Source organism: Geotrypetes seraphini, chromosome 7, assembly GCF_902459505.1.
Source record: "Geotrypetes seraphini chromosome 7, aGeoSer1.1, whole genome shotgun sequence".
NCBI lineage: Eukaryota > Metazoa > Chordata > Amphibia > Gymnophiona > Dermophiidae > Geotrypetes > Geotrypetes seraphini.
The window spans coordinates 115,851,309-115,866,542 of record NC_047090.1 but is presented as its reverse complement, the minus strand read 5'-3'; the positions used below and the strand labels follow the sequence as shown (position 1 = coordinate 115,866,542).

General features: G+C 44.1%; 1 protein-coding gene across 3 annotated transcripts in view; it reads right to left on the bottom strand.

The window, feature by feature from the left end:
- Window positions 1–2,100: 2,100 nt before the first annotated feature.
- The window catches only part of RPAP1 (RNA polymerase II associated protein 1), a 207,663-nt gene continuing 194,529 nt past the window's right edge, over window positions 2,101–15,234 (bottom strand). For all 3 annotated transcript variants that reach the window (XM_033952096.1, XM_033952094.1, XM_033952095.1), the window contains exons 23-25: window positions 14,967–15,143; window positions 5,226–5,282; window positions 2,101–3,980 (exon numbers count right to left, since the gene is read on the bottom strand). In XM_033952096.1, the coding sequence (XP_033807987.1) occupies window positions 3,831–3,980; window positions 5,226–5,282; window positions 14,967–15,143 (384 nt within the window). In that variant the 3' untranslated portion in view covers window positions 2,101–3,830. The remainder of the gene's footprint in view (window positions 3,981–5,225; window positions 5,283–14,966; window positions 15,144–15,234) is intronic.

Below are 15,234 nucleotides of genomic sequence, written 5' to 3'. Positions count from 1 at the left end.
AGGGAGAGGGGAGACATGATTGAGACGTTTAAATACATCACCGGACGTATAGAAGTGGAAGATAACATTTTCCTTCTCAGAGGCCCCTCAACCACAAGGGGGCACCCGCTCAAACTCAAGGGCGGAAAATTTCACGGCGACACCAGGAAGTATTTCTTCACGGAGCGAGTGATTGATCAATAGAACAAGCTTCCAGTACAGGTAATCGAGGCCAGCAGCGTGCCAGATTTTAAGAATAAATGGGACGCCCATGTGGGATCCCTAAGTGGATCAGGGTAGAACATTGGCTAATATTAAGGGGAGGATCCATAGAGTGGGCAGACTTGATGGGCCTTGGCCCTTTTCTGCCGTCATCTTTCTATGTTTCTATGTTTCTGGGTGAAGAAGAACTTCCTTACGGAATCTATCCCCTTTCAACTTTAGAGAGTGCCCTCTCGTTCTCCCTACTTTGGAGAGTTGGCATATTATTGGGAGCACACTGCTCGCCCTGACCATGAAAACTTTTCTGTAAGGCTTGGTCGATTTTATAGCCTCCAGATATTAATGGCACTCAAAAAAGGAAAGGGCACAGAGCAAATGAGTACTGAGAGAAAGTCAGTTTTTGGAGAAGATGGAAAGATCAAGATGGAATGAAGGGAAGGAACGATTGACTAGTCCTTCCAGGAACAAGAGATGGAGAGGATAAATATAAGAGAGAATGAGGTGCATTAGAGGAGGGAAGGGATGTAGGGAGGGAGAAGGTGGGGATCAATAGAGTGACACAGAGTTGGTTATTGCTGATTTTGTGAATCAGTGACAACTGTGTATTAATGCATTGCCACATGCAATTCTGCTATAAGTGAAGGACATTGGAGGGTAAATGAATATGGAGATAACAGATGGTGGAATGTGTTTATATTTGATAATGAAATGTTTGAATCTTACCACATAGTTACTGCATGTTGAAGATACAAAGCTTCAATAAATATTTATATTTTAAAAAGATTGAGATGGTATTAGAATCAAAATTTGAATTAATTTTCACTCAAGGTTGATAAGAATGACATTTGCTTATGTTTGAAAAATTATCTCTCCTTGAGGACTGAAGCAGCTATCTGATGGGCAGCTACATGCTTCTAGCTTCTTTCCCAGAGTCTGAAATGCAGATGCACTGTACTTGAATGTACAACCATAATCTTATCATAACTAAGATTCACATATGCTATATATAAATATAAATAAGATTTATAAAACAACAATCTGTTAAGTTAGATAGGATAAAGAGAACATGCTCGCTCCATTTTTAAACTTTCATGCTGTCTTTAAAAAATTATAAATGGATCTGCTGCAAATTATACCCTCCTATTTGTTTTCCCTCATTTACTCCCCCTTTTACAAAGCCGTAGCACAGTTTTTAGTGCTGGCTGGCGGCAGTAACAGCTCCGATGCTCATAGGAATTCTATGAGCATCGGAGCTGTTACCACCACAGCTGGCGCTAAAATTGCACTACAGTTTTGTAAGGTGGGGGGGGGGGGGGGGTCAGTACATTGTTACAATCCCAAGATAATGTTTTTACTGGTTTTTCTCCAAAAGACAGATATATGTTTTATTAGAATTCTAGAAAAAATTTGTTTATGTATATTATTACTCAAATGGAATGGTGCTCTTTATATTTGAGATTGCTATTATACATTGATGTCTGTTCTTGAAATTTATGGGTGATAATACCCATAAATTGAATTGAACTAATTCAATTTCATTGTTTTGGATAATTGCTTTTTGTATACTCCCAGGAATCTCTAGCTGTTTTGTATTGTAACCTGCCTTGAACCACACTAAATGGGAAATAGCAGGATATAAGCCATAAATAAAATGACAAAATCAAGGTTGCCACCTGCCACAACAACTTTTTCAAAAGTTGCAAAGTATGAGGCCTTTTTACTAAAATGTTGCTTACGCTAATGGACATTAGCACATTCCATTTTATACTATGAGCCATGTGGCATTTAGAACCCCATTTACTAATGCTTAAGTGTGTGCTCTCTGATCCCCATCAAACAATTAGAAGGAGATGAGCAGGTTGAAATTGAAATACCCCTAGAAATGTCACACACACACTATCATCTTAAAACAAAAACTTTATTAAAAATTGGTGCCTACTGAGGGCTTTCTCCTATACAACAAATTTGTTCCAAGTCTTCTAGGCTAAGCAATACAGTTGTAAGTATGTGAGCAATCTTAACACTTTATAGTCCTTTCCTGAGCACAGCTGATGTAGCAGTCTTTGAGTAAGAGCCATTATCTAGGAACCTCAGGAAAGCTAGGTATAATAATCTGTATAAAACCCTTGAGGATATTTACAATGGACAAGTTTCTCATTATATACATGTTTTCCAATATGCAGGTTATCAACAGTTTAGAAAGGTGATACTCGGTTAAAATAAATTGCCTTCATTCATAGGCCTGCAGTGCAAAAATTGTAAAAAAGAGGGAAATAAATTAACCATGAGCTGAAAGAAGAAATTTAAAATTAAAAAAATAGTTGTAACCACTGTATTTGGCATCAAAATAATTAACTACCCTATGATGAGGTACAAGTACACTTGAATGAAGCACTTTGCTCAAGTGTATTCTAGACACGTATTCTAGACACGTATCCAGCTAAAAACTGAATTATCTGGCTACGACTTCTCAGCCTTAATCCATCTGAAATTAGTCATGTACTCCCACAGCACTCATACATTTAGCTAAGGGGAGTTGCTCCTGAAGACATGTTTTGGGCAGGTGTACATGTGTGTTATTTCCAAGCCAAATTTAAGCCCACATAAAATCAGACGCCAAATCTGTGGGCCAACTGTACCATGTTGTCTTTCCCTTAAATCAGTACAAAAGTCCACAGTTGCAAAGCATCCATGCTGTGTGCACTAAGTAGGCTGTTTTGAAAACTGCCCCCATGGACTACAACAGAATTGAACTGGCATGCTCCCATGATAATGTGTAGCCTGGGGAGCCACATCTTTTGACACACAGAAACATTTTAGACTTCAGTTAAATTCAGCTTGCAGTGAAAGCTTTTTCATTCATCCTCATAAATAATATGCAACATTAATCCAGGTACCTCCTCCCTTGTAACCAAAAAAAAAAAAAAAAACCCCAAAACTGTTGTAACTTCACTGGAAATGTCCAGTTAGCTCTTTTGTAATCCGCCTTGAACTGCAAGGTATAGGCAGAATAGAAGTCCCTAATGTAGTGTAATGTGCCCACTGAGTGTAATACAATTATGCATCTATATTTTTAAATTTTTCATCTCTCTTGATCTGGTACTCAAAATCACAAGATGGCTTAGAATGAGAACATTTTGAAAAAGTCATAGCTCTCATCTAGATCAATTTGCTGGTATGCTGCTCACTGAACAGTCTGAAACTGCACATCAGGGCCTGATGAATAACACACCATTTCTTTTCAGAGATGAAACAGTATAGCTGTTTGCTAGGAAACACTGACCATCTTTGCCAAGAGACCACTTCAATCAGTTGCTGTGGTTGAGATAAGGGAGAGTGAATGTCACTTTCTAGGCAGGAAATTTTTGACACCTGATACCTGCCTTTAGTTCAGTGCCAGATTTTGCTCTCTGTTCATGATCTGCACTAGAATCCATTTCTCTGCTGTGTAAAAAACTAAGGCAAGTCACAATGGAATACAAAGTTACTCTGCAACAACAGAGGCATCTAAAAATTAGCATATTAGCATAGAAATGCCTGTTTGAGTCTTGAAGAAGAGCCACTGCAGCAGTGCCCTTACAGTTTAGCGGAGAACCCAAGGTGATTCTGAGGGTTTTTTTTTGCCAACACTAGGTACTCGTTTTCAGCTTGCCGGGTTGCAGCTCAGTAACTATGTCCAAATACTGCTGTCTCAAAGGAGGGAGCTGCTCATAGACTTCAAAGCCCAGAGGATTGTCTGTGTTTGGCAGTTTGTAAAAGATCAGGTGCTTTTTCAATACCTGAAAAAATGGAGAATAGAATTGTGATATCTCATCAACATTGTCTAGAGATAATAGTTATGAGATGAACCTACACAGTATGATGTAATAGACCTCTCTGAACAGGACCAGTCACGCAAAAAGTGGCTGGACACAAAAGGCTGGGGATTCTGTATAGGACACCTGATCTCAGAAGCCGCTGGTTAGAGAATTGAGTTGCCACTGAGCTAATTGTGGCAAGGGAATCTACCTGCCGCGATCAGTTTAGCAGCCGCAGCAGGGAACCTGTTCCCCCTGCAAAGATTACTGGCAGGAGGGATGCCCAGTCCCTCCTGCCGGAACCCCCAAAGCCGTCCTTCCCCCGAATGTCCATGGCAGGAGTGTCCAATTCCTCCTGCTGCCACTCCCCCAAGACATCCCCCATAGGAAGGAAGCCCACTCCCCACCTCTGAGACATTCCCCGGAAGGAGAGATGCCCAATCCCTCCTGCCAGTCGTCGTCCCCCCCCCCCCCCAAGACATTCCACAGCAGGAGGGATATCCTGCTGGAAACCTATCTTCCCACCCCTAAGATCATCATAGGAGGAATGCCCACTCTCTCCTGCTGGAACGCCACCTGAAGATGAGTGAACTACAGAAGAGAATATTTTAAGTTTTTCATGTGTGGACCTGGCTGGTCTAAGTCTAAATTTTTAAAAAATATTTTGTTTAACCAAATACAAGAATACATATGAGTATGCTATAATGTTATTGCATTGGTTCAATAAAACTATTTAAATTGTTATTAAGGTAATGATTATTTTTCTCATTTCAATAAAGTACAGCAGAAAAGATGTCCATATGATTAACTTATTAAATTGGAAATAGTTCACCTCACAATAATTCCATATTTATATATTTCTAATATAAACAAATCACTATTTTTTTATATAACTATAAAACTAATCTGAAAAGTTATTTTTCAAAAAATGAAACCATCATCTGGTTGTAAATATTAAGATTATACCATCAAGAAAGGCTTTTTCTGTAGCAAACCATGATTTAAATCAAGTCTTTCTGACTAGTGACTTAAATCATGATTTAAATTAAATCTATCCTAGTCTGGAGCCTTATATGATGGTCCAGATTTGTAATTAATTTAGTTTATGGGAATTGGTGAAAAGTAAATATTTAAAGAAATATATATATAGTTGGAGTTCTTATGTTAGACAGATTGGGTTTTGTTCTTCATACTGGATTTTTTTTTCCCAGTTGTTAAAGGTCATACCTCATCTGTGAGTAACCAGATCTTCCTCAGCATACTTTTCCGGGCAAGATCTACTTCCTGGAAACAAAGCATAATCATCTGATTTCATATAACAAAATTAAAAGGATCGTATTTTGCCTCCCCAATCCTAAAGGAGCTTTGCTAGGAAGTTCAACTCCTGCCCAACTTGGGAGTAATTTCATGATAGTAAGCTTATGCAAAATATTCCAAAAAGGAACAAATTTCATATACTGTACATTTCATAGAGAAAACAGAGGTAATTGTATGCCTTTATCTAAAAATAAAAAAGGCTGATACAATAAACCTAAGTAGTGCATAAATTTTCACACACACCTGCTCCAAAGATGATATAAATATGTACTAAATACATATACACATGTATTTTATAAACTATACATTTATAAACAAAGTGCCTAGGTAGAAACGACATAAGTGTATATGTTGTGCCTATTCTATAAAAGGCAAAACATGCACCTATGTGCCTTTAAAAAACAGCCACATCCAAAAGCGACCACAAAATGTTATATCTGCTCAAAAGCAGGAATATCTTGGTATATGTATAGGCTGATAAAAAAATTACATATATTCATGTATATAAAATACATTCATAAGTACAACCCTTCCCTAGCTCTATCTATTCTCCACATATCTCATAAAGCAGAGGTGTGTTTGCAATGCCTACTTTTGTATGCATGTACTCCCCAGGAAATTTTATAGGCACTCATTTGAGCATGTAAATACTATTCTCCATGCATAAGTTACTTATAAATTCATCCACTGTTTCACATTATGTTGGTGCATATATGCAGTCATTTACAGTATAAGCAGCTTTCATGTAAGGGAGTCCAAAGCTACAGTGCGGTTGACGTAATGGAAAATTAGGTTTTTACCTTCAATAATCTTTCTGTTAGTCCCTGTAGGGTTCCATACGCTAGCTGTTCAATACCAACCCACAATCCGAGAGTTGCAGAAATCCAACACTTTTCTGAGCACATGCTCCACCAACTTAGACTGAGAGCTAGCAAACATATCCAGTTTGTTAACATACCTGAGCAGGAGAGAGCAGGAGAAAAGCAGCTAAAGAGAGAGGCAGAGGGAGAGAGAAGCCAAAGGGGGAAAAAAGCAGATAAAAGAGCAGGAGAGAGAAGCAGAGGCAGGAGACCAAGAGGGGAATCAGTAAGAGTTAGCTCCACCCCCCCCAATGTCCACCACCGAAGCTCCGCTTTAAAAGGGGAGGGGCCAACGGAGCAGAGTTGATCTGAGCAGGAGAAAAGCAGCTACAGAGAGAGGCAGAGGGAGAGAGAAGCCAAAGGGGGAAAAAAGCAGATAAAAGAGCAGGAGAGAGAAGCAGAGGCAGGAGACCAAGAGGGGAATCAGTAAGAGTTAGCTCCACCCCCCCCAATGTCCACCACCGAAGCTCCGCTTTAAAAGGGGAGGGGCCAACGGAGCAGAGTTGATCTGAGCAGGAGAAAAGCAGCTACAGAGAGAGGCAGAGGGAGAGAGAAGCCAAAGGGGGAAAAAGCAGAAAAAAGAGCAGGAGAGAGAAGCAGAGGCAGGAGACCAAGAGGGGAATCGGTGAGAGTTAGCTCCACCCACCCCCGACATCTACCACCGAAGCTCCGCCTTAAAAGGGGAGGGGACAATGGAGCAGAGTTGATCTGACTCTGAGCAGGAGAAAAGCAGCTACAGAGAGAGGCAGAGAGAATAAAAGGGGGAAAAAGCAGATAAAAGAGCAGGCGCAACCACAGCAGACCCAGAAGGCATCCGCAGCAGACCAGCAAGCAGAAAGCAATGGAAGCAGCAGACAGAAGCAAGATGTTGAGCTACCCAGTTTTCTGCATCGTCTGCCATATGTATGACTACCTCCCATCTGGGAGGCAGTCTTATATATGCGCCCGATGCAGAGAACTGGAGAGCCTGAAGAAACAAGTCAGACTCCTGGAGGGCAGAATATTGGAACTGGAGGCACTTCAAGCAGGGGAGGAGGGAGACAGAGATGCAGAGAACGTCCAGACAGAGGAAGCAGAGAACAAGACAGAAGACACCATCGAGGAAGAAGTCCGAGAGCTGGAGAAGTTCATAGAGGAGGCATAGAGGGAGGCCGTGGAAAATCACCAGCAACACTGGAACTGCCGAAAGACACCTATAGAGAGTGTGGACCACCCGACAGACAACCACCAGGAAGAAATGGGTGATACAGTAGCGAGAGCGAAGGATACGGACCTGCGGCAGGAGAGATGGACATACACCAGGGACACGGACCTGAGGCTGGAGAATCAGGAGAAGATAGAGAGGACAGCAATCGTCGTGGGCGATTCCATCATCAGACAAGTTGACAGCCACATAGCGGGAGGAAGACTTGATCGGCTGGTGACCTGCCTACCGGGAGCCAAGGTAGAAGACACAGTGAGCCGCATCAACAGGATCCTCAACAGTGTGGAAGAAGAAGATACGGCGGTGGTGATCCATGTGGGGACGAACGTGAGCAATAGGAACTACAACAGGGAAGTACTGAAGGACCAGTTCCGGATGCTAGGAAGGAAGCTGAAGACCAGAACGCAGAGGATAGCATTCTCGGAGATCCTGCCGGTACCCAGGGCAGATGAGAAGAGGCAGATGGAGCTGCAAGCAGTCAACGCGTGGATGCGGCGCTGGTGTGAGGAAGAAGAATTCCACTTTGTGCGCAACTGGACAACGTTCTGGGGAAGAGCAAGCTCTACAGGAAGGATGGACTCCACCTCAGCAGAGACGGAACGAGGCTACTTGCAAGCAACATCAAGAGAGAAGTGGACAAGTTTTTAAACTAGGAAGAAGGGAAAAACCGACAGTCAACAGAGAGAGAGAGTCGATGGTTCGGGAACTGGTATACCCAGAGGATACCGTGCAAGAAGATAGAGGGAAAGACTCACCGGATTAGAGGCAAGAGAGATCAAAAAGGACACAAGAGGGAAGGAAATGCAAGAAAGGAAAAAGCTGCAAACTCAAGTGTATGTACACAAACGCAAGGAGCCTTACAAATAAGATGGGTGAATTAGAAGCCATAGCACAAAAAGATAACGTTGACATCATAGGCATCACGAAAACATGGTGGACTGAGGAAAACATCTGGGACACTGTGCTATTGGGATAAAAACTATACCGCAGAGACAGAGTGGCTCAAAAAGGTGGGGGTGTTGCAATATACGTCAAAGAGGAAATTGAATCTGCTGGAGAGAACACGCCACAACTGACAGATAAGTTAGAGTCTCTATGGGTCAAAATTCCAGGAACAAATAGCCTGGAAATGAAGATCGGCATCTACTACCGACCCCCAGGGCAGTCCAAAGAAATTGATGGAGAAATGACAGACGAGATTAAATGCAACTGCAAGGGAGACAACATAGTTATCATGGGTGACTTCAACTATCCGGGAATACACTGGAACCTAGGCACCTCCGGCTGCATTAGAGAGACCAAGTTCTTGGATGTTGTAGGCGATTGCTTCCTGGAACAACTTGTCAAGGAAAATACTAGAGGAAATGCAACTCTGGACTTAATTTTAAATGGCCTGCGAGGACCAGCACAAGATGTAGAAGTAGAAGGGACGCTGGGAAGCAGCGATCACAATATGATCCGCTTTGATCTGGACGCAGGGGAGAAACATCAGTCCAAAACGACAGCCACGGCACTGAACTTCCAAAAAGGGAATTATGAAGGGAAGGTAGGGTAGGGAAGAAGATTAAGAAGAGGATAAGCACTGTAAAAACGCTAGAGCAAGCTTGGTCCCTTTTTAAGGACACAGTCACCGAGGTGCTAAATCTATATATACCGCGTATTAATAAGGGATCCAAGAGGAAAAAGAACAAAGAACCGGCGTGGCTCACTGTAGAGGTGAAGGAAGCAATCAGAGACAAGAAAACTTCATTTAAGAAATGGAAAAGGTCAAAAACGGAAGAAAACTGGAACAAGCACAAACAACATCAACGCAGGTGCCATAAGGCAGTAAAAGGGGCCAAAAGAGACTACGAGGAAAAAATAGCCAAGGAGGCGAAGAACTTCAAGCCATTCTTTCGATATATTAAGGGGAAACGACCCGCAAAGGAAGTGGTGGGACTGTTGGATGACCATGGAATAAAGGGAGCGCTAAAGGAGGACAAAGCAATCACTGACAAACTGAACACATTTTTTGCATCTGTATTTACCGAAGAAGATGTACACAGCATACCGGAATCCATCAGGCTATATGCTTGAAACGAAGACGGAAAGCTGACAGGATTGACGGTCATTCTAGAGGAGGTATGTAGGCAGATTGATAGGCTTAAGAGCGATAAATCCCCGGGACCGGATGGCATCCATCCGAGGGTCATCAAGGAACTGAAAGGGACCATAGCTGAACTGCTTCAGCTAATAGCCGATCTGTCGATCAAATCGGGAAAGATTCCGGAAGACTGGAAGGTGGCGAATGTTACACCGATCTTCAAGAAAGGTTCGAGAGGAGATCCGGGGAACTACAGACCGGTGAGTCTGACCTCGGTACCGGGAAAGATGGTAGAGTCACTGATAAAGGACAGCATCATTGATAACCTTGACGGACACGGGCTGATGAGGACCAGTCAGCACGGTTTTAGCAAAGGCAGATCGTGCTTGACGAACTTGCTGCACTTCTTTGAGGGAGTAAACAGACAGATAGACAAGGGCGATCCGGTCGACATTGTATATCTGGATTTTCAGAAAGCGTTCGACAAGGTTCCGCATGAACGACTACTTTGGAAAATTGCAAGCCATGGAATTGAGGGTGAAATACTCACGTGGATTAAAAACTGGCTGGAGCATAGGAAACAGAGTGTGGGTAAATGGACAATACTCGGACTGGAAGAGCATCACCAGTGGGGTGCCGCAGGGTTCGGTGCTTGGACCCGTGCTCTTTAACATCTTTATAAATGATCTGGACATAGGTACGACGAGCGAAGTGATTAAATTTGCGGATGATACGAAGTTATTCAGAGTAGTAAAGACGCAGGGGGATTGCGAAGATCTGCAACGTGACATAATCAAGCTCGAGGAATGGGCCTCGACATGGCAGATGAGGTTCAACGTGGATAAGTGTAAAGTAATGCATGTCGGTAACAAAAATCTCATGCACGAATACAAGAGAGACCTCCCAGGAAAGGGACTTGGGAGTTCTGATCGACAAGTCGATGAAGCCATCCACACAATGTGCGGCGGCAGCAAAAAGGGCAAACAGAATGCTAGGAATGATAAATAAGGGGATCACGAACAGATCAGAGAAGGTTATCATGCCGCTGTACCGGGCCATGGTACGCCCCCACCTGGAGTACTGCATCCAGCACTGGTCGCCGTACATTAAGAAGGACACGGTACTACTCGAAAGGGTCCAGGGAAGAGCAACTAAGATGGTTAAGGGGCTGGAGGAGCTGCCGTACAGCGAAAGATTAGAGAAACTGGGCCTATTCTCCTTCGAACAGAGGAGATTGAGAGGGGACATGATTGAAACATTCAAGATATTGAAGGGAATAGACTTAGTAGATAAGGACAGGCTGTTCACCCTCTCCAAGGTAGGGAGAACAAGAGGGCACTCTCTAAAGTTGAAAGGGGATAGATTCCGTTCAAACGTAAGGAAGTTCTTCTTCACCCAGAGAGTGGTAGAAAGCTGAAACGCTCTTCCAGAGGCTGTTATAGGGGAAAACACCCTCCAAGGATTCAAGACAAAGTTAGACAAATTTCTGTTGAACAAGAACATGCGCTGGTAGGGCTAGTCTCAGTTAGGGTGCTGGTCTTAGACCAGAGGGCCGCCGCATGAGCAGACTGCTGGGCATGATGGATCACTGGTCTGACTCAGCAGTGGCAATTCTTATGTTCTTATGTACCTGTACAAATCCATGACAAGGGGGTACGGGGGAAAATCCCCAGCAACACAAACAAGTCTTGAACTGGTCAGCTCTGCAAAACATGAAACAAGTAATAAACAGGCATAAAGGCAACAATGTAGAATTAACCTGCTGTGTGCAACGAGCACCCACATGAGACAGCCTTCAGGTAAACATACTCACAGAAGTGGAAACTGCCCACAGGATCTGTCAATTGGCTGGAAAGTGTTCAAAGCCTGTAAGGAAAATAACCGAGGCAGAAAGAAGCAGGCTATTTCAAACCACTGAGTGTACACAGAGAGGTAAGGTCGAATGGAATCCTATAGGAACTAACAGAAAGAAGATTATTGAAGGTAAAAACCTAATCTTCAATTCTGTCAGGTCTCTTCTGAATTCTATATGCTAGGTGATGTACCAAAGCATCTAGGGAGGGACAGAAGAGCCTGCCCACAAAACCGAGGTCCCAAAAACAGCATCAGACAAAGCCGCCACATTCACTCGGAAAAATTGGGTAAAGGTATGAAGAAGGGACCAAGTAGCTGCCCTACAAATTTCATTGAGAGGAATCATGCGAGACCCTGCCCACGATGCAGAAATGCTTCTAGTCGAGTGGGCTTTAAGAGAAAATGGCAGCTGCTTGCCACGCGTGATGTAAGTCGTGGAAATAGCCATTCAAATCCATCGAGCAATCGAGGACTTAGACACCGGCTGGCCCACAACAGCGAGGCGCAGCAGTCAGGACATAAAGGTGATCAGACAGTCTGAAATAATTAGTCCTCCCCAAATAGTGCAGTAAGACTCTCCTGACATTCAACTTGTGCAAGAGCCTGTGGAATGAAGCACAGGCAAATGAACCTCCTGGTTGACATGCAAGGCAGAAACACCTTTGGTAGAAAGGAAGGTACCGTGCAGAGAACAACTCCCACATCTGAAATATGGAGAAAGGGCTCCCTGCATGAACAAGCCTGAAGCTCTGAAATACGCCATGCCGAGACAATGGCGACCAGAAAGACAGTCTTGATTGTCAGATCCAGAAGAGCAGCATCCTTTAGTGGCTAGAATGGGGCTTCTCCAAGGCCTTGAAGAATGATGTTAAGATTTCACGAAGGGAAAAGATGCGCAAGGGAGGTCGCAAATGAAGTGCCCCTCTCATAATCCTGGTCACATCTAAATGAGCAGTAAGCAAACTAGCGCCTCCGCATGCTCTAAGGCACCAAAAGCCTGCAACTGGAACTTTAAGGGAGGCCACCGCTGAACTCTTCTCTAGGCCCGCGTGAAGAAAAGCTAGGACCACCGAAATGAAAACCCTCTCAGGCTCCACCTGGCCTTTAGTACACCACTGCTGGAAAGCCCCCCAGGCTTCGGAATAAGAAGCCATAGTAGAGGGTTTCTTCGAATGCAAGAGAGTCAAAATAACTACATCTGAGTAACTGTACTGCACCAAGGCTGAGCGCTCAAGAGCCATGTTGTAAGACCAAAGTGCCGTGGGTTCTCCATGGGAATTGGCCCCGGACTGAGAAGGTAGCGAGGAAGAGGGAGCTGAAGTGTGTCGTCCCACTGAAGATAGACAAGATCAACCTACCACAGGTGACTAGGCCAATCCGAAGCCACTAGAATCACAAGACCGGGATGTGTAGCTATCCAGCGGGTGACTCAACTGACTAGAGGCCACGAAGGGAACTCGTGCAGGAGCTCATGAGCCAGCCAGGGCTGAACCAAGGCATCCAGCCCTAGGCTTTCACACTGTGTTTGTTGACTGAAAAAGTGCCTGGCCTTCGAGTTCTCTGCTGAAGCCACCAAGTCCATCTGGGGCTGACCCCAGCACTGTACGATCAGACAAAACGCTTTTTGAAAGAGGGATCATTCTCCTGGGTCCAGAACCTGTCAGTTGAGGAAGTCTGCGTGAATAGTGATGACTCTGGCCACATGGACCACTGAGAAAGACAGAAGATGTACTTCCACCCAGCATAACAGCATGCGAGCCTCCTGGCCCAAGGAAGCGTTTGTGTCCCCTTGATGATTTACATACACCACCACTGTGATGGTGTCGGCGAATACTCACACTGCTTTCCCTTCTAGAAGAGTCTGGAGCGAGTGGTGCCAGCCGAATTACCCGAAGTTTCAGACAATAGATCGACCAATGTTTTGGATGAGGAGTCCACTGCCCTTGAATGGAGTGGTCCCTGCAATGAACACCCCAACCCAACAGGCTGGCATCTGTTATGAGTCATTCACTCGGAAATCTGAAGAAGCCAGCCCTGGCAGAGAGCTAGTTCAAGCTGATGTCAGCTGGCACCGTCCAGGGGATGACGCTGCGGAGACCCCCGAGAGAGGAGAGCCTCCTGTAAAGGGCGCATGAGCACTCTGGTCCAGGGGACCACTTCCAAATCTGCCATTGACCCCAGAAACTACAGATAATGCCAGGCTGTGGGAGCCGGATGGTCCAGGAGATCTCTGATCTGTTGTTGAAGGGCCTCAGGAAGAAACAAATTACCTTGTCCGATGTCGAAGAAAAGGCTCAGATACTCTAGGGCAGTGGTTTTCAACCCTGTCCTGGAGGACCACCAGGCCAGTCGGGCTTTCAGGATAGCCCTAATGAATATGTATGGAGCAGATTTGCATGCCTGGCACCTCCATTATATGCAGATCTCTCTCATGCATATTCATTAGGGCTATACTGAAAACTCGACTGGCCTGGTGGTCCTCCAGGAGAGGGTTGGGAATCACTGCTCTAGGGACTGCACTTGAAACCAATGACAAGGTCAACGGGCCAACAAATTCCCAGGGGAATGGACCCCAAGTTTAGGAAGATTGGTACACAGCAGGCTGGCTCCACAAATCCACCAGAGTTTCTCTGTGAAACAGCAGTCCGGCACCACGGGACTGCATCCTTTACTCCAACAGGAGTCCCAAGGCACTGAAGCCACCAAGAAAGTGAACTTTAAGAGAAAAAAAAAACAAGAAAAAGAAGCAGAGCAACTGCAAAAGACTTTTGCACGGATTGCTTACAGAAACTGTAACTAGATATGTTTTCTAGCTTTCAGGCTAATGGGGTGGAGCATGTGCTCAGAAAAGTGTTGGATTTCTGCAACTCCCGAACTGCAAGTTGGGATTGAACACCTACAGTATGGAATCCGGAGGGGACAAAAAAGAACTGGGTTTAAGAAAGGTTTGGACAATTTCCTGGAGAAGTCCATAGTATGTTATTGAGACAGATATGTTGGAAGCCACTGTTTGCCCTGATGAGTAGCATGTAATGTTGCTACTAGTTGGGTTTTTGCCAGGAACTAGTGGACTAGATTGGCCACTGTGAAGACAGGTTACTGGGCTAGATGGACCAATATTCTTATGTTCTTATGTACAATGAATCTACAAGCCAGTGGATCTCAACATCATCCACAACATACATCTAGCCAGGAGTGGGCAACCATATTCCTCAAGACCTATAATCCAATTGGGTTATCAAGATTTCCTCAATGAATATGTATCAAGATTAATTTGCATGCACTGTTTCCATTGAATGCAAATAAATCTCATGCATGTTCATTGTGGAAATCTTGAAAACCTAACTGGATTATAGCCCTCAAGGACTAGGGTTGCCCATCCCTAATTTAGCCAGTCAGGTTTTCAAGATATTCATAATATACACAGGTTGGACAGATTTGCATGCATTTCCTCCCAGTATACACATTTATCTTATACATATTAACTGTGGATATCCCGACAACCCCAGCTGGCTAAATATACCCTAAAGGGTGGGTTGTGAATAACTGGCCTAATGGAGAGAACAAACACATCCTTCAGTACAATGCCATTTGCTAAAGATTTTGTAATGGTCAGTAAAACTCAAAATATTCCAGTTGCTACTGTCTACCTGTGCCACACGGTCTTGTGAGAAGATGAAACTGTTCATGTGAGCCACAGTCACAGCATAGAGGATGGGACACCAGCTGGAGCGCAGGGTTTTAGTTACCAGTGTTCGGAAATAGAGTTTCAAGAGGGGAAGAGAGTCTTCAGGAGGTGAAGTGTACCGTTCCAGGGGAATGGGAAACTAGGAGAAAACAGAATGATTTTCAGGTGGCACTTATGACCATGAGACTCTGATCCCATCAAGACAACAGCCAAAACCTTCCTCAGGCTAC